The sequence below is a fragment of the Vespula pensylvanica genome, chromosome 1 (genome assembly GCF_014466175.1).
Source record: "Vespula pensylvanica isolate Volc-1 chromosome 1, ASM1446617v1, whole genome shotgun sequence".
Taxonomy (NCBI): Eukaryota; Metazoa; Arthropoda; class Insecta; order Hymenoptera; family Vespidae; genus Vespula; species Vespula pensylvanica.
In genome coordinates, this window is record NC_057685.1 from 10,533,484 (window position 1) to 10,560,210 (window position 26,727).

Here is a 26,727-nt window from a genome sequence, read left to right on the forward strand (position 1 = left end):
GAATAATTATATATAGAAGAAGGATTAAGATTATAAATTTGCTTAGTTAACGTATATATATGGATTAAATATTTTTCTTATTTTATAAACAATGAAAAGAGGTAACTTCACGTGTAAATGTCAAAGTCAAGTTCCAAAAGTTGGTATAAAGCTAATTCAAAAACTCTTGACTGTGTTTGTTAATGAACATTATATTATGAATAGTATATCCTGACATATACTATTCAAGCCTAAATTCGTTTTACAGGTTTTAAATTTTACTTAACAAAATTCGTCAGTAAACAGATTATGATCTTTTGAGATTTTCTGAAATGAAAATTATTGTTTTAGGCGTTGCCGTATTATATTGGAAGTTCTTCTCTTACGCGTCGAAGAAGTAATTTTAACCTTTATAATGAATTTATAATCTAAATACTTTATATATTAAAAAGTCTCCTGATACAAAGTTTGATATTGTGACGTCTTAAAAGTTATTTATTTATTTTTAAGAGTAGTATTAACTTTATTAGAAAAATTGACCCCTTTTACCGTAGTCACTATGATTTCGCTTATAATGATGAATTAGTCTTTCCGTTATAGTAATACTGTGTGCATTAATTTAGTATATGTAGTGAATTAAAGTTTTATTGAAATGATATTTTTTCATTGTAAATTTTAATATAAAATTAGAATAATTTTATATACTTACGAAAAACTGTGAACTCTCTTCCAAAGAAGTGGACCAATCTCAGATCAGAAGCAATGACCAATCGTAAACGAACTTCTAGCACTGGTACTTTGACGTGTATTTTACCAATTTGTGACGTCATACATGGTGACTGTCGATCATGCTTGGTGATTTTATGTACTCTAATATATATTACTTTAATGAAAATATTAGAAGAAAAAACAAAATCAATCGAAACGAATCACAAAATTTTGTCCAACCATTTAAAGATGCATAATAAACCATCTGATATTGGCTTATTTATTTTATTAAACGCAGAGAAGAGGACCCATTAATCATCTTTTTGGTACTTTATTGCAAAGTTATTGCAAAAATATTTCGGTAATCTTTACGTTGTAATCCGAAACAGCATGTATTAATGATTGTTATTCGAAGGTAAAGACTATAGATTTTATTATTAAATATTATATGATAATGTTTTGTAGCTCTTATACGTGATTTTATTTTAAAAAATTTTATCGTTTTTTTATGTAAAAACATCTTTGATCTTTAGATTAATTGTATAAATTGTAATATAACATAATGTTTGGTTTAACTCTTGAATTGTGCATGACCAACACTGAGAGAATTATTACGATTTTGTATATTACATAAGTCATTAGATTAGTAATGTTGTTTACTATTGTTGATTAATTCATAAAAGATAAATTTATGTTATAACAATTTACAATTTATGTCAGTTATTTTAATTTTTTAAGAATTTAATCTAGTTCTTATATTTTTTAAATAGTACAAAATTATATAAATGAGAAAAAGTAAGAAAATAATATTTTGAGTAATTGTATTATTGAGAACTAAAGAAGGATATAATGGCTATTGCAATAACATATTGTCCTCCAAATATCAGTTTTACTGAAATTTGGATTAACCATGGTATGTCAAAATGTTTTATGGATACAATAAGCATAACTATAATTTCTATGTATTTAATGATATTTGGGACAATCCAGTTATGGATGTATCACAAATATGGAACAGAAATGAATATAAATGTATTACCTAGAAGTAGGCTATACAATTTACAAAAATTTTTTCTTTATTTGGTTCCATTACTTAGTGCATTAAGAATAATTTTACAAGCAGTTGTTTTGGATGATAAAAAAATTTATGGATATATGGTAAGTTATAATCTATTATATTTCTACTATATGTATATGTGATAAGAATTAGAAATATATATATGTATAATATATTATTATTTTAAATTGAATTTGCAGATACTTACAACAGTATTGACATTGATTATTTATCCATATTCTATTCATATATTAAGTGTAGAAAGACATAGATTATTACCAAGTGTACCACCTCGTGGTCATGGCCTTGTTTTACTGGGATTTTGGACACTGGCACTTGTTGCTGAAAATCTTGTTTTTATTAATATTGGAAAACTTGAATGGTGGTTTCACTTAAATTCGTAAGTATAATAATAAGAGAAAAAGTTTTCAAGTTTCCTGACTAACCTAATTGGATACATTATATTAGATTTTTAAATTTATTTATATATCATGTTATTTCCAGACTGGCAGATCAAATTGAAATGGCCCTATTTGTTTTACGATATGTTAGTAATTTAATGATCTTTGCAATAGGCCTAAGAGCACCAGGAATATCTTCTAATACAGATCCTGAATATCATACTCTTGACAATGGTACAACTCCATGGTCAAGATATCACAATGTAATTCTCTTTTACATTAATATTATATAGAAAGAAAGGAAGTTACTTTTTTATTAAATGATTGAATGTATAAATAGATATGAATGTTTTCTTCTTTATTTTAATAACTAGATTTTTTTACATATACATTTATAGAGAATTGAGGATAATTCTTCAGCATGGAAAAATGCATGGTATAAAATTAAAACTTTAACTCCATTTTTGTGGCCAAAAACAGATATTTTACTTCAGTTGAGAGTTATATTTTGCTTTGGACTACTTATATTAGGGCGTTTAATAAATTTATATGTACCTATTTATAATGGGAAAATTGTGGATAGCATAAGGGTTGCACCTACAGAGTTTCGGTATGAAATATAATTATTTTAATATACATAATGTAATATCTCCTTATAATCTAATATATTCGTATCTTTTATAATAGATGGGATCTGATCTTAATATACGTTGCATTTAAATTTTTACAAGGTGGTGGAACTGGTGGAATGGGATTATTAAATAATTTAAGATCATTTTTATGGATTCGTATTCAACAGTTTACTACTCAAGAAGTGGAGGTTGAATTGTTTAAGTATATATCTCTTTTTTATATTACTTAAAAAAATAAATAAAACAAACGATCTTTAATATAACTTATTTCTTTTAGACATTTACATGGATTAAGCTTACGCTGGCATTTTGGGAGAAAAACTGGAGAAGTATTAAGAGTTATGGATCGTGGTACTGATTCTATAAATAATCTTTTAAATTATATTTTATTTTCAATTATACCAACGATCGTTGATATTATTGTGGCTATTGTTTTTTTCATAAGTACCTTTAATAAGTGGTTTGGCCTAATCGTGTTTATAACAATGAGTCTCTACATAAGTAAGATTTTACAAATGTTTTGTAATATTTTTTTTTAAATATTATTTCATAATGGTACAAAAAATATTTTATTATCCATTTTAATGTAATTAGCTGCTACCATAATGGTCACTGAATGGCGTGTTAAATTTCAAAGGAGAATGAATTTAGCAGATAACGTACAAAAAGCACGCAGTGTGGACAGTTTATTAAATTTTGAAACAGTTAAATATTATAATGCAGAATCTTATGAAGTAGATTGTTATAAGAAAGCTATTTTAGATTTCCAAATCGAAGAATGGAAATCTATGGTCACATTAAATATCTTAAATATTTTACAAAATGTAATTGTTTGTTGTGGTTTATTAACTGGTTCTTTACTTTGTCTTCACATGGTTAGTATGGTACTTTTCATGCAATAGATTTATAGTGTAACTGACTTCCGTGTAGAAATTAATTTATTAATCAGAATTAAAAAAAATATTTTTGAATTTACTTTCCTTATAGGTTGTGACTGATACAGGATTAACAATAGGTGATTATATTTTGTTTGCAAGTTACATAATACAACTTTATGTCCCACTTAATTGGTTTGGTACTTACTACAGGTAAATTATTTTTATATATTTTTCTCATTACGAACTGAATTATTTATTATAATATTATAGATTTTCTTTTATATCAACAGAGCTATTCAAAAAAATTTTGTTGATATGGAAAATATGTTTGATCTTCTTAAAGAAGAACAAGAAATAATAGATGCTCCTGGTGCTGGAAAATTAGAAGTTAAACAGGGACAAGTAGAATTTTCGAATGTTTCTTTCAGCTATACTCCAGATAGAATGGTATTACGAAATATTAGTTTCATTGCACCTGCAGGAAAAACAATTGCTTTTGTTGGTCCCTCTGGTGCTGGAAAATCAACTATACTGCGATTACTTTTCCGTTTTTATGACATAGAAGAAGGCTCTATATTAATAGATGATCAAAATGTAAAAACTGTTAAACAAAGCTCATTGAGAAGTGCTATAGGTAACATTAGATTACTATATAAATGTTAATTTAGATATCTTTATAAGGGATTACTAAGATTTTCCATAATATAGGTGTTGTACCTCAAGATACTGTTCTTTTTAACAATACAATTAAATATAATATTCAGTATGGTCGCATAGATGCTCCAGAGGCAGATGTAATAGAAGCAGCAAAGAATGCAGATATTCATGATAGAATTTTAACATTTCCAAATGGTTATGAAACACAGGTATCATATAATCTTTAATTATTATAAAAAAGGAATTATACTATTTTACAAATTACCAATATTAACCATGCATTGAATTTGTTTAGGTTGGTGAACGCGGTCTTCGTCTAAGCGGAGGAGAAAAGCAACGAGTTGCCATAGCACGAACAATATTAAAAGCACCTAAAATAATTCTTCTAGATGAAGCAACAAGCTCATTAGATACTCATACCGAGCGTAATATTCAACTAGCATTATATAGAGTTTGTACAAATCGTACTACCATCATCATAGCACATAGATTATCTACTGTAATACATGCGGATGAAATTTTAGTTTTAAGAAATGGTGAAATAGTTGAAAGAGGTAGACATGAAGAATTAATATCATATGATGGAGTTTATCATGCAATGTGGCAAGAACAATTACAAAATGACACAGAGGTGAACCAAGGTGAGACTGTACCTGCTTCATCTGAAACAAAACTGGAAGTTTCTTAACAAATATAAAAAGAATTTGTTATTCTGTGTATAAACTTTTGTTAATTATTTATAACCGAGAATTCTTATCTTAAAAGTAAATGTATTATATTACATGAAAAATGAAAGATGAAAATATAAACAGAAAAGAGATGATTAAATAGTATATAAATTTACAACTTTTTATTTGTTGACTATTTGTCTAATATATAATCCTGAATTTCTAAAATACTATTCTGATAATGTAACTATATAATGTAACTATTACAAATGTGTTTATTATCTCATTAAATTGATAATTCCAGTTGCACATGTTTCAAAGATATTAATATATATTTTAAAAATTAATAATTCGATCTATTTTATTCTTCGGCTGATGGAGATTCTTCTGTCTGTATAATTTGAGTATAAGCTCCATCTGGAACCCAACCAGATTCATCTATATAACTTGGTTCTGCTATTTCATCTCCTCTCCATACAAAATAATAACTGGCAATAAAAGCCCATGCCAATATATATCCTATCTATTAATAAGAAATATAATAGAAAAATAATTATAAATAATATCTAATTGCTTACTATTAATATGAGATTAGTATATTCATCCTATAAGAAAAGATTATTACCTTAATGGCTACTGTTGTATCTTCAATAACCATTTTGAAAAATGCATCCAAATATAAATTATTTAATATAGTTTATATGTACAAAAAATAATTTTTCTTGATTAAGTTAATTTTATTTTATTTTCTAATCATTTTCTCTCTCTTCAAATTTGACAAATTATTTTAAACGTCATTATTCGTTTGTTACAATAAGTTCAAAGCTATATTCAATAGGTTAAATAGAATAACAAATGGTATACAATAATATTATCAGCTTTACTCTGTATGAACATTGATTTAATAAGTACTTTTAAAATTAAAATCTTCAAGTATTTTTAAACAATATAAAGTATTATATAGATAGATATATAAATAGATAGATAGTATGTGTGTATGTGTGTGTTCCATATCGTACATACTACATATTATATTTATATATTAATTATATACATACACTCTACATATATATATATATATATATATATATAATTGCATATATTAGATATATATATGTGCGTGTGTGTGTAATTAAATTCAATATATATAATTTTTGTACAAAACTAAATTATAAAAGGAATAGAAAACAAGCATTTCAGTAAATGTCAATTAACATTTTACTTATAATTTATATATAAACGAAAATTTATAATCTGTATGATATATGTTTTAAATCTAACTCAAATAATCTTAATAATTAGATCATAATATCACAGTCGTTACTTCTGTTCAGACATTCTAATATTGTTTGAAATATTTCTATATTTATCACATCTATTCCAATGTTCAGTTTGTTTTACTTTGTTAAGAATAAATTGCGACCATCCATTTTCATTAACTGTATCCTCTGGATTTTCAGGTGGTGGAATGATGTCTCTGCAAACGGCGTAAACTGCAGCAAAGACCCAGATACCAGTAAGAAATAACTATTAAAAAAGATAATAAAATAGTTATGTCTTAACCAAAATGATACACCAATAAAAATTATAAACTTACATTTACAAATAAATCGGTAGTCATGTATATAACATGTTACAATACAAACAAAATTTTAATTTAATTTTGTAAATTGATACAAGAAATGATAGCATTTGGCATATTATTATTTTATTTGATGATATTTAAATTTAGAAGTATTGATATAATAGTTACGTCACTTTTTTATTTAATACCTACATCACATCTTAATCAACTCGACATTTTATAAATTTGTTTTTCTTTTTTTTCATTGCCAATTCGTTTACTCTTGTCTATATTAGATATGATGAAAAATATCAATAGCCTACTCGATTATTTACATTTTATGCAATAGTATCAATAATTTTATAATGTATTAGTAAATAATTACAGATCATATATATATATATATATGTGTATCTATATATGCATAAATATAAATAAAAATCTATTAGAATGATTCCAAAAATCATGGAACTACCATGGCTATACCAAACGGTAGTCGTTAAAAGTTTAAGGCGAGGGTTCCTATTTGTGAAATGGATATTTTTTCTTGACAAAGCACTTCAAATCGATAGAATGAGGTAATATTTTGATCGTATTTTTTACTATTCAAGTAGAAAAAAGTAAAAAGAATATTATCATAATTTTCTCTGTACGATAAAAATAATTGAAGGAAAAACCAAGTATGAACGAATAAAAGAATAGTTTAGTAATATAAAGATTGTGAACGAACATTCATTTGTTTTCGAAAATTGTCCAATGTAATCAGAAGATATCAAAAGACAGTATTTCCTTTAAAGTTGGTCGTATTAAATGTTCATACATAACAGTTACTTTGTGTATACATACATTGTTTTAAGAGAAATCTTTTAAAGATCTTATCTTTCTAATAATAAAATACATACAAATGAAGATTTTACTATACATAAAGAAACGAAAAATCAATAGTATATCTTATATGCACATAAAGTATATAATAATTGATTTTTTTGTTTAGAACAGTATTATTGATATTTGTAATATTTTCTCCAGAAAATTGATATTTCATGCAATATTTCTATTTATATCAAAATTTCACAATTTTAAAATTCAAAATTCAAATTTTAGAATTGAAAATTTCAAAATTCACATTTATGACAAAATTTCTATTTTTGTCAAAATGAATTTAAATAAAAGATTCCCTTTTCTCTTTTTTTTTTTTTTTTTTTTTTTTTTTCAAAATCATTTTTACATGGACCAGCTTTACAAGACCATCCTGACAGAAAAAATTCCTTAAAATAACATTAAAAAGCGCTTCAATCAACTCAAATTTGTTGTGTAGAAGATGCAACCTTTACATAAAAAATTTGTTAAACTTGCACATATGTAAAAATACATAAGGAAAAGAAGTATTTCAATACAAAGTAACTCTCGGCACACACATAATTGGCAAAATACATGAATTTCCTTTTTCTGTTGTATCTAGTTAATTTTTATGTAGTGTGCAAAATAGCATGAGAATACCATTTTTAATTTTTGCACCTCCATCCTTTAGTGTTTCATAGTGAAATATTAAATTTCTATAATACTATTCTAGGCACGCACTATAAATAATTACTTCTAAAATTTGTAAAAACAAATTCCGTGTACAATAATAGTTAAAATAATAAAAGGGGATGCTATCCTCTATCTGACTTTAATAAGCATTATTGGCTTGTTGAACTAGCAGCTAACTAGAACCAATAATCCTTATATAGCACCATTTTTATAATACAGTATTTTGAAGATGAAATTATATCTAAGGTTACCAACTGGTAGTTGAAGGAACATGTGTGCTCACAGTAAAATCTTTATATAGAGAAAAAACACAAATCTGAAAAATAAAAAAATACGAAATCTATGAAAATTCCTTATACAATGAATGAAATAACTTTGTACAATCAAACCTTATCTTTCAAACGTTGACAAAGTTGCAATGCTATGGTTAGAAGTACCAATGCATCATTTAACCATGGTACACTACATTCTGCTTGTTGAGTTTCATGTTTAACACTACCATGTGCATTTTCTAATTGATAGACTGCTAAAACCAGTTTATAGCTTTGAATGTAAAAGCTAATAGCTAAATTCTCTGGAAGATTAGGACTTAAAGATTTCTAAAAATGAAATGAATCATAATTTAGATCATATTTGCTAAGCATATGAATAAACAAATATAAAGATTTGTCTAAATTTTTATTTACCATATTTCGACTTTTGATGAGGTCATCGATAGTTTTCTTTCTGGGAACAATTAAACTAGTTCTGCTCCGTTGAAGACTACCCAATATATTACCTAGTACATGCATAACTTCATCTGATGTTTTGAAAAGATAATGCCGATCAACATTATCAATATATGCAATAGCTTGTTGTAAATGATTAGCAGCATCTTGTATTTGTTGTAATTTCCAAGGATGTTCATTTACTATACTTGTTCTCATGTTAACATTTGGTTGACGTTGTACTTTGAAATTAACTTCCTAAAAAGAAATATATAATTAATAATACATTTTGGAAATGTAATTATTAACTCTTAATTTAAACTTAACAGTATAAAAATGAATACAACTACTAAAATATCGCTTACTGCATTTGTGATACTATCACCGGTAAGTACTGCTACACATTTTACTTGATCATGCGGAGCTGCAAATACAAATCTGTCTGTCTTATTGAGTTGATCATTACCAAAAACAGCCAATGGAAATCGTTGTGCGCATTCCTATTAAATTATATATGACATATTGTATATTTTCTAATTTTTTAAAACTTTTCTTATATATGCCACTACATCTATGATCTTTTATACAAACTTATAATAGTAATAACAACCTATTGTAATACACAAACCATTAGGATATTGCGAAGTTGGGATAATGAAGAGTGAACTTCTTCGTGTAGAAGCCATTCAAACTCCATTTGCTAAAATGAAAATGGATTATCTATTATTATAAGGGAATGAGGTATAAAAACAAAAAGAAAGAAAAAGATAAAAGAAGCAAAAACCCCAAAAATGACAGTGCATCAAATTGTACAGTACAGATATAACTTTAGAACCGTCATTTATCGATTAGGTGAAGTACGTGCAATCAGTAAACGATAGATAAGGTTCATTATCGTGAAAATGAGAGACAGCGAAGTAGCTTAAGTGATTAGATAAACGTTAGGCAGGGCGAATAGCTTACGAGATTATGAGCCTCCTCTTTCTCACAGTCCGCCATCTTTTCACTATTGATAGTGTCTCCCTCAATCTTCAATTTTTCTCGTCTTCCTCTTCAATCTTCCTCTAAATTATTTCTGCGTCATACGAATCTTTGACGAACTTAATCATTTTATGCGTTTTTATAACGGAGCATAGTGATCTATGATTATCAAACTCTTGCAATTCGATGTACTACCGAAATAAATAAAGTTAAGCGAGATATGGTAGTAAACTTTTAATTTATTCTACAGATCTTTTTATAGTTAGAAAAAAATATTACATCGGATTGCACTTATCCTGCCTTATATCCATTTGGAAAGTACTTCAGAATTTCTCGCTCTCTCTCTTTCTCTCTCCGTTTGTCTATCTATTAAATGGGATGTTGCTACAAAATGCAAGTTGTTCTATAATATGGAACTCGATTTATTTGATAACAGTATTTTTTTAATAAACATCTTCATGAAGCCAGTTTTTTTCTTGAAAGAATTAATTTCTTTAGTTTGTCTAATTTTAATAGATATTTAGTGCAATCAAAAATTCTTGCAATGAGTTTCAAATTTTTAGGAAGTAGTAATTTTTCCTGTTTTTGTTTTAAGTAAAATAATTTCATAAACATTATCGTAAACAACAATCTGTAGTCTTATATTGTATCATGATTTATTTTCACAATTATCAAGGGCACTGTATATTTTTCTAAAAGTCACTGGTATATCCTTTGAGGCAAAACCAATAAAGATAATTAAGCTTGAGTATATTATTCTCGAATTTAAAACCTTTAACACTAGAACTATGAACTCAGTCAAAATGACTGATTGATGGTTTTACTTTATTATATATATATATATATATATTATATATATATATATATTACTTTGTTATATATTACTTTATATATATATATATATATATATATATATATATATATATATATAAAATTCCTATTTCATGTTTTTCCACAATAATGTAATAACTTTTGCAACGATAAATAAAGAAATAATATAATTTTTTATTCAATCAAAATCAAAATAATTTTGTATCATGGCTATTTATATCAATATCAGTCAAAATGATTTTTCAAATATGAAAGGTACTTGTCAAAGTGTAAAAGGATCCTACAATCTGTTTACCGTACCTGAATTAATCAGTTTCTTCGATTTGTACAACTTCTCATATGTTTTTAAAATTCTACTATATAACAATGGAATGCTTTGTTATCGATGAATTAACGTGAAAGTGAATCAGAAAAAATGAAATTGAATTTTTTGATAGTGAGAATAGTGATAATTAGGTTATAGGTGAAGAAATTATTCAGAAAATGAATTTGAAAATATTTTGAATTTACGTAAAAGAAAACGTACTTGAGTACTTTCAACTTCTGATGAAAATGAAAATATTCTACAAGATCATCAAACTGAAATTGATACAGATGGAACCAGTTAGGAAAAAAATATAAGAAAGATCTACTGTTGGAAGATTACCACTTCATAATATTTTCAAAGACATTCGATTCCACAGGATACGCCAACAAAATTACTGTGATTTCATCATAATTTTATAGATCAAATGAGACTATTCTTACAATTTAGGAAAGTATGTCAAAGAAGTAAACAAAATAAGAAAGATAAATAAAGATAATAAAGATAATAAATAAAAGATAATAAATAAAAGATAAAAACAAGAAAAAACAATAAGAAAAATAACAAGTTCTTATCTGAAACAGTTGAATAAATTTAGCATAGATATTGCAGATCAAATAGCAAAGAATTATAGCGTCAAATCAAGAAGATGGTCATTTCAAGTATTTTGTAATATTTTAAATTTAGCTAGTATAAATGCCTGGATGTTATATAAGAAAACAACAGCTGGAAAGATATCTAAAAAAGTTCACGTTTCAACTAACTGATGAATTTGCCATTGAAAATGCCATTGAAAAAGTAATATTAGGGAGGGAACCATGGAAAGCTAATATCCAAACAACTTCAAAAAATTTACTTTGTTATTTTGACTGGTTTTGATAGAAATAGCCTTGTCTTAATTGATGATAGTTTTAGTGTAACTCCATTTAAAAAAGTTCCATTTGTAGAATGTAATGATTTTAAGTTGACATAAAGGTATGTTTAATCGGACAATTTATTTTGTGAGATATATATTGACGAATGTATTTTATATAATATTGCAATTGTGATATACTTGTATATAGAATATAAAATACCTTACATTGATATTCTTCTTCAATGAGAAAGCATATTGAAATTGATGATTACTTAGAATGGCAACTAGTACAAATACTAGAATAAATCTAAATACTAGAATAAATTATTTATTATACTTTGAAGTAATGGTAATAATATCAATAAATTAAAATTTGAATTCTTGAGAAATTTCAAATAATGTCATAATATAATATAACAAACATTTTTTAATTTTATTCTTTACTTTTTCTTATTATATCTTAATTTTTTACAAGAAAGTTACATAGATTTAAACAAATAGAAAAGTATAAAGCACAAATGCTGAATTATTTGGATTTAATAGAAAATATCCGGTTAAAAGATAAATTCTTTCTTATAAGCAATAAAACTAGTGTAAGTGACGTATTTGGAGCCTGTCAATTGAAGCAACTGCGTAAGTTTATAAGTAATCCATATTTTTACGTTTCTCATTACGTAATATTTTTACATTTGTATTATTATAATTCTGTTATATAAAATAGATATATATATTATAACAGATATTATATATTAAACTGTAGATGTAGCTGAATATTATTCACATGCAGAAAAGCCTTATATTAATGCTTGGTTGGAAAGAGTATAATAGGAAACTAGACTTTATTATGACAAAGGTTACAAACTATTGAAAAACATTATAAAGCATCAGAACCAGACAATCATTAAGTTATAATTAGTATATTAATTAAAATGTAATTGTTTTTGTAACTTTATATTTTCTATAATCATGATTATTGTTATTATTGTTATTATATTAAGAATGAATGCTAAATTGATTATTAATTGTAAGTAAAGTAAGAAAATTGATATATAAGGATCAAGTAAAACATATATACACAGATACACACACACATATTATATATTTAAAATAAGATTTGATAGGTAAAATATAAACATTTTTGGTGTTATTAGTAATTGACTAGAGCATATTGATATTCAAGTATTATTAAGCGCATTGTTTTCTTTTTTTGTACTTTCAAAAAGGAATTATTTTCTCTCATATACTGTTTTTAGTTATACAATACATATAAATGTGTATGGCGTATATGTGTACTTGTGTATATGCATATATATAATATATGCAAGAATGACATGCAAAAATATTTGAATTTATAGTTTCAAGCGTAATTTTAGAAACTTAGAAAATCCTATTTTAGAAAAATGATATCTACATAGTAATATTTTTTGTATGTCGCGTCAAGGATTAAAATAGGATTAATTTAAACACGTAAGGACAATCAGTGTAACGTTATGCACGTTTGTTTGTAAATTAACAAACATAATGACTAGAAATCACGGCACATGTGATTTACGGAAAAATATATTTAATATGCAATTTATGCTACTTTTTTCAGTTTTGGCATTTTTTTTGGACATTTTTCAACATGAACATTCCAATGTCGAGCTTGGCATCTTTCATTACAGTAAAAAGCTATCTCACATCCAAGACATTTGAACATTGATCCAGCTATACCACAATTGGAACATTTAATATTACTCAATGTATCAGGGCTTCTGTTTACTTTACCAAGATGTGGCGTTTCACAGTTTCTTTCAATGCTTCTAGAAACTTTTTTCGATATTTGTGGAAGAGAAACTGTCGATATAGATGGTGAATTTTGAATATTATTAGAAAGTGTAGAAGTCGCAGAGAAATCGTGTTCTGTTCTAACAAAAGGTAGTCTTTCTAAAAGTAAATTTGGTATAGAATGATATCCAGCACTGTTCCATTGTGATTCTTTCGTTTCAACATCAATGGATTGTCCTTGATTAGATAAAAGATGTTCTCGAGTACGATTATTGGAGATGTTTGAAGTTAGCCGAGCAGGATCCACTTCCATGACGGCATTAATGGCTGTGCTTGCAGATTTGCTGTAAGAAGGTAAAGAGGCACGTTGTCTTCCGATAGAAGCTGCTGCAACTACTGCAGCAGCTGCAGCTGCAGCTACAACATCTGGTATTATTCTGTTATGTCCATATTGATTATTGCTAGCTGGATATCCACTAAGAGGTGTACGTGGTAAAGTTGGTTGTGTCCCTGGTGATAGAGATGAAGATGCCAGCAATAGTGATGAGAGACAGTTTGCTTCGCCATTATGATTGTTGGTAGATGTTGTTCTGAGTCGATCAAAACTAAAGTCATTTGGTGGCTGGGATCTAGCAGCGGGAAGTGATCCAGAGTATTTTAAAATATCAGAAGTAAAATTTCGGTTTGAATTCTGCAAAGAGGAATTCTGCATGTGCTTATCAACACGTGACAATGGACGTAAAGGTGAATTAAGAGGATCTTGCATAGGTATATGGTAACTTGTCAAAGGTGTTCCTGGATGTAAACGGGAATGATATGTGTAACCATTGTAAACAGGATACAGTGTGGAATGATAACCAAACGTTGCTCCATTATATGGATTAATCTGTAAAGGAGAATCCAATGAATTCATTTACTATTCTTTACCATTCTTTTTTGCTATTTATCATCACTTACGTTATAGTTATTTGGATAAAATTGAGTTGTCGAAAGTGGCGTGCAAATTCCTGTATTCAGAGTTGTAGTAGATGGAAAGGATAGAGGAGTTGCACTAGCAGACACGTGTTGAAATAATTGCTGTTGCTGACGTTGTTGATGATGTTGTTGACGCTGCCATCTTTCCGTATTCCATTGTGGAGTAATATTTACTGTCATATTGTTACCATCGGCAGTATTCGTTTCATTCAGTGATACTTTGTGCGTATCAAACTTTGCAGTCTGATGAAATAAAATACAAATAAAAGAGGATCCTTTTATTTGATAAAAATTGAATATTCTATCAACATTCTTCAACTTACACGCGTTGGTTCTTCCATTGGAATAGTACTAATGGAATTTCCCATAGTTTGTAATTTAGATTTCTGTTTAGAAACTTGCTTCTTCGACATTTTGGCCACCCAATTACCAAGCGTAGGAAATTGTTCAGTTATGATGCGATTATCATTACTACTTTGAACAGGAAAATGTTGATCCGTAAAAGGATATTCCACTTGGTTGAAAGTCGAAGCTATCGAGTCATAGTTGGTCTTCCTTGATGATGTCGTACCCGATGGTACCTAAGATTTTGAATAATTAGAATAGTTGATCGCGATTGAAATATTTAATCATTATTATCTACAGTGTGTACCTTTTGGATTTTTTTAGAATCTTCCATTTTATTAGTTTCTAAAGCATTTTTTTTCAAAAGCGTAGAGTCATAATAATTCGATCCTAATTGCAAGATGTTCATCATATCGATCGAAGATGACATTTGCGTTTTCGTTATCGGTGGTGTTGGCAAAGTTGCGTCTACTTGATCGCATCTCATATTACATGGTAACTCGGAGGCTCCAGTGATGGAACTTATTATAGGACTTTTGATATGGTTAATTTGAATTGCTTTATTGGCATCTTGTACCTCATGTTTCCTTATTTCTGTCGTTTCTTTGATAATTGAGTGATTCGTTGATACAACTTCTATCGTCTTAGAGAGTTCTTTCATCATCTCCTTTTTTCCATGCATCATTTTAATTTTATCTTTTTCTACAACTTCTCCAATATTATTGAAAAATACTTCCCTATTTTCAATATTTTCTGAGGAACACGGATCGATAGAAGATGATGAAAGAATTGGAGATGTTGTCAATCGATGTTCTCCATCGGTATTATTAGTAGACTCCCATTCTTGATTTGTCGTGTCTTCACAAAAGGTATCTACCATCGACGAAATTTCTACCGTATTATTCTCGCACGTGATCCAGGAGGATTCGTTTGGCAACTGTACAGTCTGCAATATAGAGAACCTCTTATCTTCTAAATATTTTAACAATGTTCAAAGTTTTAAGATTCACGACTAACCTCTGCATCGTGCTCGTCCAGAATATCCAGGTTCGATGAAATATTTAAAGAAACTTTGGGCAATATAGGTGGACTATTTCTAACGCTATCCGGTGACTTATTTTGATTTATTGGGGAACGTGGGGACAGTTTCGGTGGTTCTGGTGACGAAATTGGAGAAAAATTTTGAACGAATTCGTCATCCCATTGATGTTCTCTCTTATTTTCATCAATATCGACAAACTTGTTCGCTACAGGATTCTCGTTATATAATTTATTAAGTAACTTTGAAACATTTTCTATTTGCTTCTCATAGCAGTTCATCATTTGTCTGAGTCTTGTGTTCCGTTGCGTACTAGAATTCATAATATTAGGCGCATTTGCTATTTCCTGAGATAGATCTAAGGCCTTGTCTTGTAATTCTTTGAGCTTTTGTTTTAATCTATTGCGTCTATATTTCAATTTGTAATCGTCGCTTTTGACAGAAGATCGACGAACGACATCGTGAGTGGTCGAACTTGCCAACGCAATGTCGAAGTTATCATCATTATCGAAATTTTCTCTGGTCCAATATTCGCAAATTGTCGGAATAGACTGCGCTTCTGGACGAGGCGTAGCACCCGTGACTATTCTATAATTGGCCTCTTTTTCTCTGTTCGAGGGTAGTTCTGCGTTACCACGATCGCCATCTTTTCCTATAGACAATAACACTAATGAAACGTGATGGAATAATGGTGATTTTTAAATAATGGTGATTAAATAATTAGTTTTTGTTCTTTTTTAATTACCTTCCTGAATGACTTTCTTCAATCTTAGCGGTGGTACGATCTTCTCTTTTCCAAAATTAATCTCTGTTGTTGATCCCACGATCGACATTGCATACTTTTTATCATTACAAAGCTCCGTCTTTCCTTCTTTGTCGATGTTAGCTTTAGAATTTGTAAACAATTCATTGAATCCACCGTCTGAATTAACGTCAGAAGATTTTCTTCTTTTCTTCGAATCTTTCGTAGCATCTTTTCCACGTTCCTTCGACTTTTCATCGGTGATCTTCCGTTTAAGGCGATCTACGATTTTGATGGAACAAGAGTTTTGATTCGTTTGCAGCGCCGAGTTTGTTTCCTCTAAGGAAGTTTTCTGTTCCTGACTTCGTTCGGGGAAAAAAGTAGCGCTATTCTCTTCCTCCTGATCGCCGTTAGCTTCCAAAGTCGTTGATTTGGCAGGTTCCACGTTGACTGCGTCTAAAATCGAAGCCCTCACGAGTTTCAATATTGGAGAACGAGATTTTCGAGACTTTGGTATAGATAGAGCTCGAGTTGGAACCGGTGGTGCTGGATGTATAGGAAGGCAATGATTCGGTTGAATCGGGATCACGCATGATCCGCGATCGCGTAATGGCGTAGCTATACCATTGTTGCTATTATTATCGCGATTAAATCTGTTCGAACTGTCAGCTATCATAGCGTAATCTTCTGCAACACATCAATTAATATTCCATTCATTTTTTAGTTACGTAAGCAGCAAGAATTCTCTTATGCTATATGAAATATATATAAAAATCAAATTACATGTTACAAGGAAGATCAACGAGTAACTTTGGTTCAACTTTTCTCTCATTTCGAAAATAGCATTAAATTAAAATAAAAATTTAAGAATCCTGCATAAACATTTTGTAGAATATTATATTATAGTATTATCAGTATTTAATATCTTACAGAGAAATACTGTTTTTTGTATTACAGCCATTTCATACCTGAACTACTTGTACTTGTTTCTCTTTCTTTCCGCGTTAGTTTAGCGTCATCGTTAGTTAAATCCACGACGATCGGTTCCTCGTGTACGATCTCTTCTCCCGGGCCTAATCCAGTCGAATAAACAGACGATTTCGAGAATTCACAAGAATCACGAGGAATTTTGGAAAGACAAAGTCGTTTTTTTGAAAATTTCCTCCTGTATCTCCTCTCCGCGCCAGGCACTCGAAAAAACCCGCGCATTTAGGCTCACCAAGTTTTGATCGAAGAACGCCGCTCGAGCTCGGTAAAAAGGATAGAAACTAAATTTCGATAGGAACTTTTCTAATCGTTAATATTAAAGGGCGAGGAACGATAACGAACGCGTCTATCCTCGGGTATTTTGTCGATAGCCTGACAATAAATGCACCAATTCGGTCGGAAGTGCAAGCCCTTTTAATCGAATCGCAGGAAATTTTGAAGAATTTCGAAAAAAAGAAAAGGGAAAAGAGAAGGAAATAATTCAAAGAACCGATTCCTCGCTCTTCGTCTCGTGACGTATCTCCGTGTTTTTTTATATCCTATATTTTCACTATAAACTGCATTAATGTTTATTATATTACGACTACAACAGATCACATTTATATGGTAAGAACAAGAAAAAAAAAGAAAGAAAAAGAAAATTCTTTTGCCTTGCTTGACAATGAGAAGCAAATATTGGTTACAAAATCCTGATGCGTATCCGATGACAAAGTGAAGAATCTACTAAGACTTTTTTAACCCCCACTTTTTAACACCCCATAATGCCGACCTTATGGAACCCTTTCATACGCAACAGGCGATTTTAATTGGCCAACAGCGAACGCTCTATCGTTGGCGCAGGTGGGAATGGTGTCAACTGGAAGGGCAATGCGTGTTGGAAGGGTTATAACTTCCCTCTTCTTCGTCAAATAACCGAATAATCGAATAATTGAATAATAATTGATAAATGTTCGATAAATATTTAATCTTTTTCTATTTGATTAATACATCGAATAAGGATTACATTGCATCTGGCAACTAGATTCATTTGTAGTAAGAAGTAAATTGTAAAGGATAAAGGAAAAAATAATTTGCGTTCGTTTCCAGTTTAAAACCGTTGCTCGGTTAGCGGACGAAAAGCAAAATGATGATCGTTTGAAAGTTTCTTAAAGTCCTCTATCCTTATCGAGGGCGATCGGTAAGGAGTTGTAGGTGACCTACGCAAAGGGGGAAATTGTCTTGTGAGGGACACTCCGCTCTTGACTTATTCATTCGCACGAAACAACACGAGCAATCCGGAGAGTAGACTCGGATGCAAAACGACACATAGTGCGATCGTATGCATGTAAATGTACACACTTCGATGTTGTCCAAGTAGAAAGTGGGAAACTGACAAGTGGTATGATAAATTATAAAAGAGGACTATCCTCTCTTTCGAAGGGCTCGCATCTGATTAGATCACTTGCCGATATTATTCGAAGGATACACGAGGGATATTACACGGTGAATGATATACCTACATCGATTCGAGGATAGGTATCGAGTTTTTTTCTTTTCGATGATCCTAAAAATAGACGACGTTCTACATACATATGCGTGCAACACGAACGACGAATAAGCCTTGCTATTTCTCATTATATTCTATCACGTTTAATTCCCATCGCGATTCCTTTTCTGCCTCTCCTCTTTTTCGCATATTTATATAAGTGTATGCGTCTATAGCGAATACGTCGCGCTCTACCAGTTTTCTAATATTCAAGTTCTTTGTTCCTTAGGTATTAAATTATGCATTGGTTTACCGAGTAATCGTACCTCTGTACTTTCCACTGTTCGTAAGTTTTCAAAATGCATGAAAAATTTCGGTTTTGAAAGAGAAACCGAATACATCATTAACAGAATAGAGCAAGTAATACATTTCATAAAATAAGCTGCATATTTCGATAACTAAGATAACGAAAAGTTATAGGAGCAAAGTGAAAGTCAATGAATTTGTAATAATGACATTTCTTCACTTTTAAAAAACACATTTTTCTTATTTTTTTCGTATTCTCGATAGATCGATCGTCTGAAGTAATTTTAGATTTTACACTTAGGATGTAATAATAAAACGTGCATTCTTACCACGTCACTTTCACTATACTGTGTAAGATGCATTTTAAATAATAGCTGGACGCTTATCGATTGCCTTCCCATCGAGTTCGCACTGTCATTAATAAATACCGAGCTAAGAGACGACAAACTGCTTGTTTATCCTTTCATAGTCAATAGAACATAATGGAAAAAACAGTTCCTACTGTTAATTTTACAAATATATTGTCGGTATAATAAGAACGTGTAATTATCATACGTTTTATGTTTTATCCACTTGAAAGTTTGAAAAAATCGGGAAAATGAGATAACGTTACGTATCCTTTTTAATAATATTTATATATACGTTTCTCGAGTGAAAATATAAACTAATAGAAATTTATCAAATCGTACATCAAGTATAACGGACGAGAGTTTTGTTGGACAAATGTACAACGATATTTGAAAATACTTCCAACTGAATAGATGGATGTGTTCGGTCTATTCATGCATAGTATAGACTTTAGTAATAGCACATTCTGTTACTCGCTGTGTAAGGATCACCGAATTCGTTCGAAACTCACTATCCTATTTGTCGTTAATGTGCGATTTATTTTAATATATTCGACGATATACGATCAACTGCTACTTGATTTTTAATCTTATATAATGGAGAGAGTGAGAAAGTAGGGGGGGGGGGCGGGAGAGAGAGAGAAAAATTCAATTATAAGATAAATTTTGTTCTTTTTCTATTTACTCTTACCAATGTATAACTTGTTTCCTTTAGAAAATAATTTGTAAGAAACAATGAGAATAATAAAAGGAAACTTCGAAGAAATACGTATTCTGATAGCCTTCATCTTTACGAAAGAATATAAAAACATGCTTTACAGTACGATAAAAAATTTGCACGCGATTTCGAACGATGTTAATATCTACCGATACAAGGAATACAATGTTATCGTATTAAATATGCAATCGAGCGTTGTTTTGAAAAGTTTCATTGTACCAACTTTCAGATCCGCCCACAGACTGCTATTAATTTTTTATCGAATACGGTGCCGTCACGCCATCACGTATTAGCCAGTCTTACTCATCGCTGGTCTAGAAGAAACGTTCCTTGCAACTCTTTCATGTTACTTTCCATTGATCTTCGATCTATCTAAAATTCAACTCTGTTATCCGTGTAGAGGATTGTATAATCCAATATTTTCTTTTCTCTATGATAAAGGACCTCGCTAAAAGATGTATAAATAGATCGACAATTATCGTCTTTTACATTTTTCCTGCCAAAACAATTGCTACCTTATCGATCAGGTGCGAATCATATTACGAAATGCTTAATAAATTCTGTAATCGTAATCTTCAAAAGATAGTTATGAAGTATTTAAATTACTCACAATGATAACGATTCAAGTAGGTTCCTTGTTGGGGGACAATAACCACAAATATAGTTCCTCCATGGATAATTATTAAATAAATCCTTTCACGTTGCATGGAGCACGCGGTTTATGCGATAGGTACACGTGTTTCGTCTACCACACCAAAAGGACACAATTTCTATGTCTCTACAAATCCACTCGATTGTTGACGCTTATCTTGCTCTCTCTCTCTCTCTCTCTCTCTCTCTCTCTCTCTCTCTCTCTTTTTCTCTCTTTCTCATTTTTTCGTATAAAAACAAATAGAAAAGCGAACGCAAATCCAAAGAAAAAAGAAATCAACGAATTATTTAGAAATATTAAAACAGTTGGACTTGGCGGTAATACTTGGCAAACAATGCGATAGTAACGGCGCGCGAAGAATGAATGTGACAACTACGATCAACAGCGCCGCGTAATGACGTCATGTAGTAGCGCCACCAGTAGTCGTTATCGATTAAGCTCATTGGTCGAAGAACTTACACTTTTAATCTAAATTTTCTTTTTTCGATCAACTCAAAGATGTATTTTTCTTATGAAACAATAATGTTTTTTATTTTTAACAGCTTTATTTTAAAAACAAATATTTTATTTTCTAATACTAATGATTCTTGAATATACTAAAGTACACGAATAGATTACTTATCTTTTTAAAAATATACACGTTATTTCAATGATATGGCAAAATATAATTTTTATATCTGTTAAATGCATACTTAATGAATAGATGAGTGTTCGATTGATTGTTTTGCATTCATAAAATATAATATATTACTTTTTTTCTTCTAATTATCTTTCGTCTTTCTTATTCTTCTATTTCTTACCTACATATATATTCGACATTATAATTTTTATATTTGTTTTGTCCTTTTAATATAGAAAGAGAATACGCTGTAATGTACTACAAATGTATAATGTTCTCCTGTATTGACGTGTACTTTTTTACGCTTGTAACAAACGGTTTGTCTATACATCTAGAATCGAAGTTAATATATTGATACTATAATTCGAAATTAAAGCATTACATATTTATGATAATAAATATTATCTGCGTCCGCGTACCAATAATCAGTTTTATAATAAAAATGTTGAATTTATACATTAGATTAGGATTTATAATATCCACGTAATAATTAGTTCTTTTATTTCGTATTTAAATATTAAATCGATTTCACAAAAATTGCTGATTAATCTTCAGGTAGCACCATGTATTTACACGTAACTATCGAACAAACGAACGTGACATCCTATGGTGTAATTATTTTTCAATAGTATTCCATTCTGGATAATAGCAGCAATTTGTGTCGAGTTCACATATGAATTTGGAATCTAGTTGAAGCATTATACCAATTAAAAATTGTGATGAATTTCGTTGACATTAAACAAATTGAATGAAAATACATGTTTAATCCGGAAGTGAACTGTTTTTCAAATGACTAATGCATAGCGCGGTAATTCAAAATCATGTCAAAAACTTTGAACATTTCAAATATAGATATTCCTTTACGAAGACAAGTGTCCTTCTGCAGCAAATCAAAATATCGTGACAACGAAAAATATACATCGAATATAATCTCAGCAAACTTAAAAAGATCTATTGTATTTGGAGAATGGAAGGTAAAAAACATTAAATATTTATCATTTTAAATATCTTTTTTTTTCTAAATAATCGGTTATCTATAAAATACAGACTCCTAAATTCTTTACGAATTTCAGACAGAGAAGACTCGAACTGAAAATGGAAAGCAAAAGCATCTTACTGCTTCCATCGGTTCAAAGAAACCAATTGTTATTACAAAAAAAAAGTATAAGGAGTTTAAAAAGCATGGTCATTATGTCACCAAAGAAGAGAAACAAGCAACTATTGCACTAGCAGAAGAGGAAAGACATAGACTTACCAAGGATAGCATGATGCGCAAAGAAGCTATTCGTAGGATGGACTTAACAAAGACACGTGAAAAAGGCAAAATATTAAATGAAGTCGAGGAAGAAGCTAGAAAAAGGACAATGCATTTACTTGAAAGAGCTTACAATTTAAAGCTCGAGCAAGAAGAGGAAATTCAAAAGTATAATCGGCTTATCTTAGAAACTAAATGTAGAGCCATAAGAGATATGCAGGTATATTGCATTAAGGAATTAGGTTTCACTTTAATATACAACAAATTATGAAAAAGTTGGTCTTTTGTAGATAGCTGAAAAGAAATTAATCAAACAAGAATTAGCAGAAGAAGAAAAACGTTTAAATGACATGATGGAAAATGAAAGAAGATGGGCGATTGAGGAAGATTTAAAAAAGGAAGAAGAAGAAATTTCTAGGAAACAAATATTTGCAAAGGTTTTAAAGGATCAAATTACAGAGAATGAAGAGCAACGAATACTTGAATTTGAAAGAAAGCAAGAGGAGAGTCAGCTAATTAATATGAATAATATAACTTGGCAATTAGCAGAAATAGAAAAATTACGTCATAAGGAAGCTGAAAGTGCTAAAATCCGTCAAGATCTAGCAGAAGTGAATGAACAATTGAAGCATTTTAAAGTTATGGAACAAGAGGAAAATAGAATAATAGATTTAAGGTAACATCTACAATTTGTTGTATTAAATAAATAAGCCAATTAAATTCACGTAACTTTTTTAGGATAAAACAATATAAAAAATATAAAGAAGAAAGAGAAACTCAATTAGATGAAAAGCAAAGATTGGAAAATTTATATAAAGAGCAGGAAAAAGAAAGATTGGCTGTACAGGCAAAGCACACGCAAGATCTTCAAGTAAATATTCATTCACTATAACAATGAAATCAAATGGTATAGAAATATTATATAAATAATGAAATTCTAGGCACAAATTGATGCAATAAATGCAGACCGTATACAAGAAGAAGTAGAGAGGGAATGGAGACGGAAAGAAAAAGAAGAAGCTATGAAAAAAATTGAAACTATACAGGATCTTTGGAAAGGGAGAGAAGAACAAATAAAGAATAAGAAATTAATACAAGCAATTGAAATTGACAGAGAAAAACGTGAATTTGAAAGAATTCTACGTGTACAAAAGGAAGCATTTTGCCATGATAAGAAAAACCGTGAAAAGAAACAACAAGAAGCTCTTGTCCATCGTAGTGAAATATTAAAACAGGTCCATCTACATGATTGTTAAAAATAATTTGAGTGTTTATACGATTTTTATACTTATATTATAAATTCATCTAAATTTTCCTTTTTTTTTTTCATTAGGTGAATGAAAAGGAAAGAGAACGTATTCAAGCAAGACAAAAGATGTTTGAAGAAGGATTGGCAATTCGTACACAAGTTGCTATGCGCAAGAAAAAGTTACAGGAGGCTATGAATAAAAAATGTGAAGAAATGAGAGAGAGCAAGATACCTGAAATATATATTAATGAAGTTAAACGCATGATCGAAAATATTAAATGATACATATATACATCTTGTGAGAATTCTTATTTGATAATAAATACTATGCTTATGTATATTTAACATTTTATATCCAGTATAATAAAAAGATTTCTTGTTTCATTATCTATAATATACAAAATCTTAATGTATGTATATAAACATATATATATATATATAATTTGTATAACTAAGTTACTTCCATAACATAACAATATTTGGATCACGTTCAACGATTTCTTCTATTTGTGCCACGCTCTGACCTGTACTACAACAAATTTCATCCAAATTATATGTTCCCGTAAAATACTTATAAACAGGATTATTTCGTGTTTCTTCATTATATGGTATTCCTGGTAGAAGTATGGGATACTGAAATGTGTATATGTAAGTGTGTATATATACTGTTGAATAATATCTATATATGAACAACATTTCTCAAATGCAAGAACAGACCTTATAAACCCTTCGAATAAGACCTTCAATCAGACCAAATTGAACCAATCTTCTTTCATTAATTCTTAAATTTTGTGGATTCAAACGTTGACACAAGTCCCTCATACTACAGCTATGAGTCATGCTTGCATACATACGATATATATCCCTGAGATATGCTGGTTGTCTTGCTACAAACAATAATAATCTCTTTTTGAAAACTATGTTGTAACATACTAATGTATTAGATGGTAGTGCTTACGAGATTTAGACGAATATGAAATACATCTTTCTTGTAATTTGATATCCTCTGCTAATTGTTTTAGTTTTGGCGTTGCTGCATAAACATTACTATATTGAAATATTGGAATTAAAGTTATAATGCTATAATACCTAGAAAATAATAAAATATACTCTATAATATTTATTGATTAAATTGAAAATGTATGTAGTTTCCTTAATATAAACTTACGCCAAATTTTGTACACAGCTTTTAACTAAATTATTTTCAACGTCTGCTTCTGCTGCTATCCGAGCAACATGGTTAAAGCCATCTATATATGGTAATACTTGCTGAGTTGTTAAATCCCATTGATCACTCTGAAATGCTTCCCTACCTTCTAAGAATATTGGTACTTGATGATCAAGGACTGGCTTAGGTTCTGGTGCTAGCTTTACTACTTTCAAATGTGATGTCATTGTTCCCTCTTAAAAATAAATTTATTAATAGAGAAGTATGTTTATTATAATAAAATATTAAATATATACCAGTTTTACCCGTTAATGTACACATTTTATGCAAATTTAATTCCTGCATAACATGTCCCAGCATTTCTGCCAATCTAGTTTTATCATCGGAAGCAGATAAGAAACAGTTCTCAATTTCTAAAGCCATCTAATATATACAAAATTTAAAAGTCTATTTAAGTATATTGTATTGTCAAATGTGCTATTTTATATTATTATAAATATATAAATTTATTAAGATAAATAAGTACCAAAAAATCAGACATCTTCTTAACTACTGGTTCATAATGAACTGTACGAGCTTCTGAATCACACACAAAACATAAATTAAAATAGAAAGCATTTCTTGCATATTTTTTATCATCTATTTTCACTGGAAATCCTAAGATTTTATAATCTTTCAATGTCCTAAAATAATTAGCATATTTGTTTATTTATTAATACTGAACACTGAATGTTAATAAACATTTTTAACTTACACAGTAATTGTACTTCTTTGTAATTGTGCCTTTGGTATAATATAAACACTGACATTATCAAATATATCTTTTGATACAAAATTATCAGGTACCTATGAAAAATAAAAGATAAAACGAACTAAATGTTCTGGACTTAATAAGAAATTTTTATTATAATCTTTCAACTTAACCTGACAAGTAATCTTTGGGCCAGCTATATGATGAAATTCGGAAAAGAATATACATCGTATTGGTCCTTCCTGAATTTGGTCCTCCACAATTTCCAAAGTTGATATCATTTTTTTTCTTTATTAAAAAATAAATGGTAGATTACATTGATTTAATGTTTAAGTGAGAACTTACATTCGTTATATTCATAAGTACAGTTTATGTATTTACCAAAGAATGATATAGTTGAATGTCAAAATGTTGAAATGTTTTCTACTTCTTATTTACCTACAATTACACGAAATCTGTTCAATTTATAAAAAAGAAAAATAATAATAGCGAATTTAAATCTAACAAAAAACGTAATCGCCAGAGAGCGCATACATACGATGGCGACAATAGCGACAATACAGATATTGCGACTTGCGAATTATCG

At 29.3% G+C, this 26,727-nt stretch overlaps 5 protein-coding genes across 17 annotated transcripts; 2 read left to right on the plus strand and 3 right to left on the minus strand.

Moving 5' to 3' along the window:
- The first annotated feature begins 1,479 nt into the window (after window positions 1–1,479).
- Window positions 1,480–5,324, plus strand: LOC122636708 (ATP-binding cassette sub-family B member 6). Its single transcript, XM_043828242.1, has 11 exons — window positions 1,480–1,845; window positions 1,945–2,144; window positions 2,249–2,408; window positions 2,544–2,755; window positions 2,833–2,979; window positions 3,055–3,278; window positions 3,372–3,652; window positions 3,765–3,865; window positions 3,946–4,289; window positions 4,364–4,521; window positions 4,608–5,324. The coding sequence occupies exons 1-11, from the start codon at window positions 1,537–1,539 to the stop codon at window positions 4,998–5,000; spliced, it is 2,529 nt and encodes an 842-aa protein (XP_043684177.1). The 5' UTR covers window positions 1,480–1,536; the 3' UTR covers window positions 5,001–5,324.
- Window positions 5,325–6,174: 850 nt separating this feature from the next.
- On the minus strand, window positions 6,175–10,125 carry LOC122636950 (protein rogdi). Of its 6 annotated transcripts, none has more exons than XM_043828665.1 (6): window positions 9,748–10,125; window positions 9,413–9,484; window positions 9,150–9,284; window positions 8,764–9,042; window positions 8,467–8,676; window positions 6,175–6,507 (listed from the first exon to the last, which is right to left on the minus strand). In XM_043828665.1, the coding sequence occupies exons 1-6, from the start codon at window positions 9,781–9,783 to the stop codon at window positions 6,301–6,303; spliced, it is 939 nt and encodes a 312-aa protein (XP_043684600.1). In that variant the 5' UTR covers window positions 9,784–10,125; the 3' UTR covers window positions 6,175–6,300. The 6 variants fall into 6 exon arrangements, with proteins under 6 accessions (XP_043684600.1, XP_043684627.1, XP_043684608.1 ...); XM_043828692.1 differs by having other exon boundaries at window positions 9,612–9,793; XM_043828673.1 differs by having other exon boundaries at window positions 9,604–9,793.
- Window positions 10,126–13,300: 3,175 nt separating this feature from the next.
- On the minus strand, window positions 13,301–21,475 carry LOC122636667 (putative GPI-anchored protein pfl2). 4 transcript variants are annotated; one of them, XM_043828164.1, is made up of 8 exons: window positions 21,058–21,175; window positions 17,593–17,892; window positions 16,628–17,311; window positions 15,861–16,534; window positions 15,151–15,789; window positions 14,822–15,079; window positions 14,481–14,741; window positions 13,301–14,409 (listed from the first exon to the last, which is right to left on the minus strand). In XM_043828164.1, the coding sequence occupies exons 2-8, from the start codon at window positions 17,831–17,833 to the stop codon at window positions 13,333–13,335; spliced, it is 3,834 nt and encodes a 1,277-aa protein (XP_043684099.1). In that variant the 5' UTR covers window positions 17,834–17,892; window positions 21,058–21,175; the 3' UTR covers window positions 13,301–13,332. The 4 variants fall into 4 exon arrangements, with proteins under 4 accessions (XP_043684099.1, XP_043684109.1, XP_043684118.1 ...); XM_043828174.1 differs by having other exon boundaries at window positions 17,593–17,872; window positions 21,058–21,153; XM_043828183.1 differs by lacking the exon at window positions 17,593–17,892 and having other exon boundaries at window positions 16,628–17,308; window positions 21,058–21,475.
- Window positions 21,476–21,928: 453 nt separating this feature from the next.
- On the plus strand, window positions 21,929–24,526 carry LOC122636832 (cilia- and flagella-associated protein 45-like). Its single transcript, XM_043828465.1, has 6 exons — window positions 21,929–22,692; window positions 22,792–23,193; window positions 23,264–23,649; window positions 23,712–23,844; window positions 23,915–24,208; window positions 24,307–24,526. The coding sequence occupies exons 1-6, from the start codon at window positions 22,540–22,542 to the stop codon at window positions 24,502–24,504; spliced, it is 1,566 nt and encodes a 521-aa protein (XP_043684400.1). The 5' UTR covers window positions 21,929–22,539; the 3' UTR covers window positions 24,505–24,526.
- A 76-nt stretch (window positions 24,527–24,602) lies between these two features.
- Window positions 24,603–26,686, minus strand: LOC122636890 (GATOR complex protein NPRL2). 5 transcript variants are annotated; one of them, XM_043828590.1, is made up of 9 exons: window positions 26,315–26,651; window positions 26,145–26,236; window positions 25,917–26,073; window positions 25,696–25,813; window positions 25,536–25,625; window positions 25,391–25,472; window positions 25,181–25,269; window positions 24,940–25,109; window positions 24,603–24,855 (listed from the first exon to the last, which is right to left on the minus strand). In XM_043828590.1, exons 1-9 carry the CDS (start codon window positions 26,420–26,422, stop codon window positions 24,679–24,681), a joined length of 1,083 nt encoding a protein of 360 aa, XP_043684525.1. In that variant the 5' UTR covers window positions 26,423–26,651; the 3' UTR covers window positions 24,603–24,678. The 5 variants fall into 5 exon arrangements, with proteins under 5 accessions (XP_043684525.1, XP_043684517.1, XP_043684508.1 ...); XM_043828582.1 differs by having other exon boundaries at window positions 24,606–24,855; window positions 25,181–25,311; XM_043828564.1 differs by having other exon boundaries at window positions 24,609–24,855; window positions 25,181–25,311; window positions 25,391–25,625; window positions 26,315–26,429; window positions 26,580–26,686.
- Between the last annotated feature and the right edge of the window lie 41 nt (window positions 26,687–26,727).

What these genes read in the sequence shown, in the direction of transcription:
- LOC122636708 (XM_043828242.1), top strand. Translation starts at nt 1,537, where the DNA reads ATGGCTATTGCAATAACATATTGTCCTCCAAATATCAGTTTTACTGAA. An exon ending in TGGTGGTTTCACTTAAATTC is followed by an intron (nt 2,145 to 2,248) that starts GTAAGTATAATA and finishes TGTTATTTCCAG; the next exon opens with ACTGGCAGATCAAATTGAAA. An exon ending in TGGTTTGGTACTTACTACAG is followed by an intron (nt 3,866 to 3,945) that starts GTAAATTATTTT and finishes TTATATCAACAG; the next exon opens with AGCTATTCAAAAAAATTTTG.
- LOC122636950 (XM_043828665.1), bottom strand. Translation starts at nt 9,783, where the DNA reads ATGGCGGACTGTGAGAAAGAGGAGGCTCATAATCTC. An exon ending in AACTTCGCAATATCCTAATG is followed by an intron (nt 9,285 to 9,412) that starts GTTTGTGTATTA and finishes ATAATTTAATAG; the next exon opens with GAATGCGCACAACGATTTCC. An exon ending in GTGATAGTATCACAAATGCA is followed by an intron (nt 9,043 to 9,149) that starts GTAAGCGATATT and finishes ATTTCTTTTTAG; the next exon opens with GAAGTTAATTTCAAAGTACA.
- LOC122636667 (XM_043828164.1), bottom strand. Translation starts at nt 17,833, where the DNA reads ATGCGCGGGTTTTTTCGAGTGCCTGGCGCGGAGAGGAGATACAGGAGG. An exon ending in AACAAGTACAAGTAGTTCAG is followed by an intron (nt 17,312 to 17,592) that starts GTATGAAATGGC and finishes GATGTGTTGCAG; the next exon opens with AAGATTACGCTATGATAGCT. An exon ending in ATTCTAAAAAAATCCAAAAG is followed by an intron (nt 15,080 to 15,150) that starts GTACACACTGTA and finishes TCAAAATCTTAG; the next exon opens with GTACCATCGGGTACGACATC.
- LOC122636832 (XM_043828465.1), top strand. Translation starts at nt 22,540, where the DNA reads ATGTCAAAAACTTTGAACATTTCAAATATAGATATTCCTTTACGAAGA. An exon ending in AATAGAATAATAGATTTAAG is followed by an intron (nt 23,650 to 23,711) that starts GTAACATCTACA and finishes TAACTTTTTTAG; the next exon opens with GATAAAACAATATAAAAAAT. An exon ending in AGCACACGCAAGATCTTCAA is followed by an intron (nt 23,845 to 23,914) that starts GTAAATATTCAT and finishes ATGAAATTCTAG; the next exon opens with GCACAAATTGATGCAATAAA.
- LOC122636890 (XM_043828564.1), bottom strand. Translation starts at nt 26,422, where the DNA reads ATGATATCAACTTTGGAAATTGTGGAGGACCAAATTCAGGAAGGACCA. An exon ending in TAAAATGTGTACATTAACGG is followed by an intron (nt 25,626 to 25,695) that starts GTAAAACTGGTA and finishes TTTATTTTTAAG; the next exon opens with AGGGAACAATGACATCACAT. An exon ending in TTATTCGAAGGGTTTATAAG is followed by an intron (nt 24,856 to 24,939) that starts GTCTGTTCTTGC and finishes TACACATTTCAG; the next exon opens with TATCCCATACTTCTACCAGG.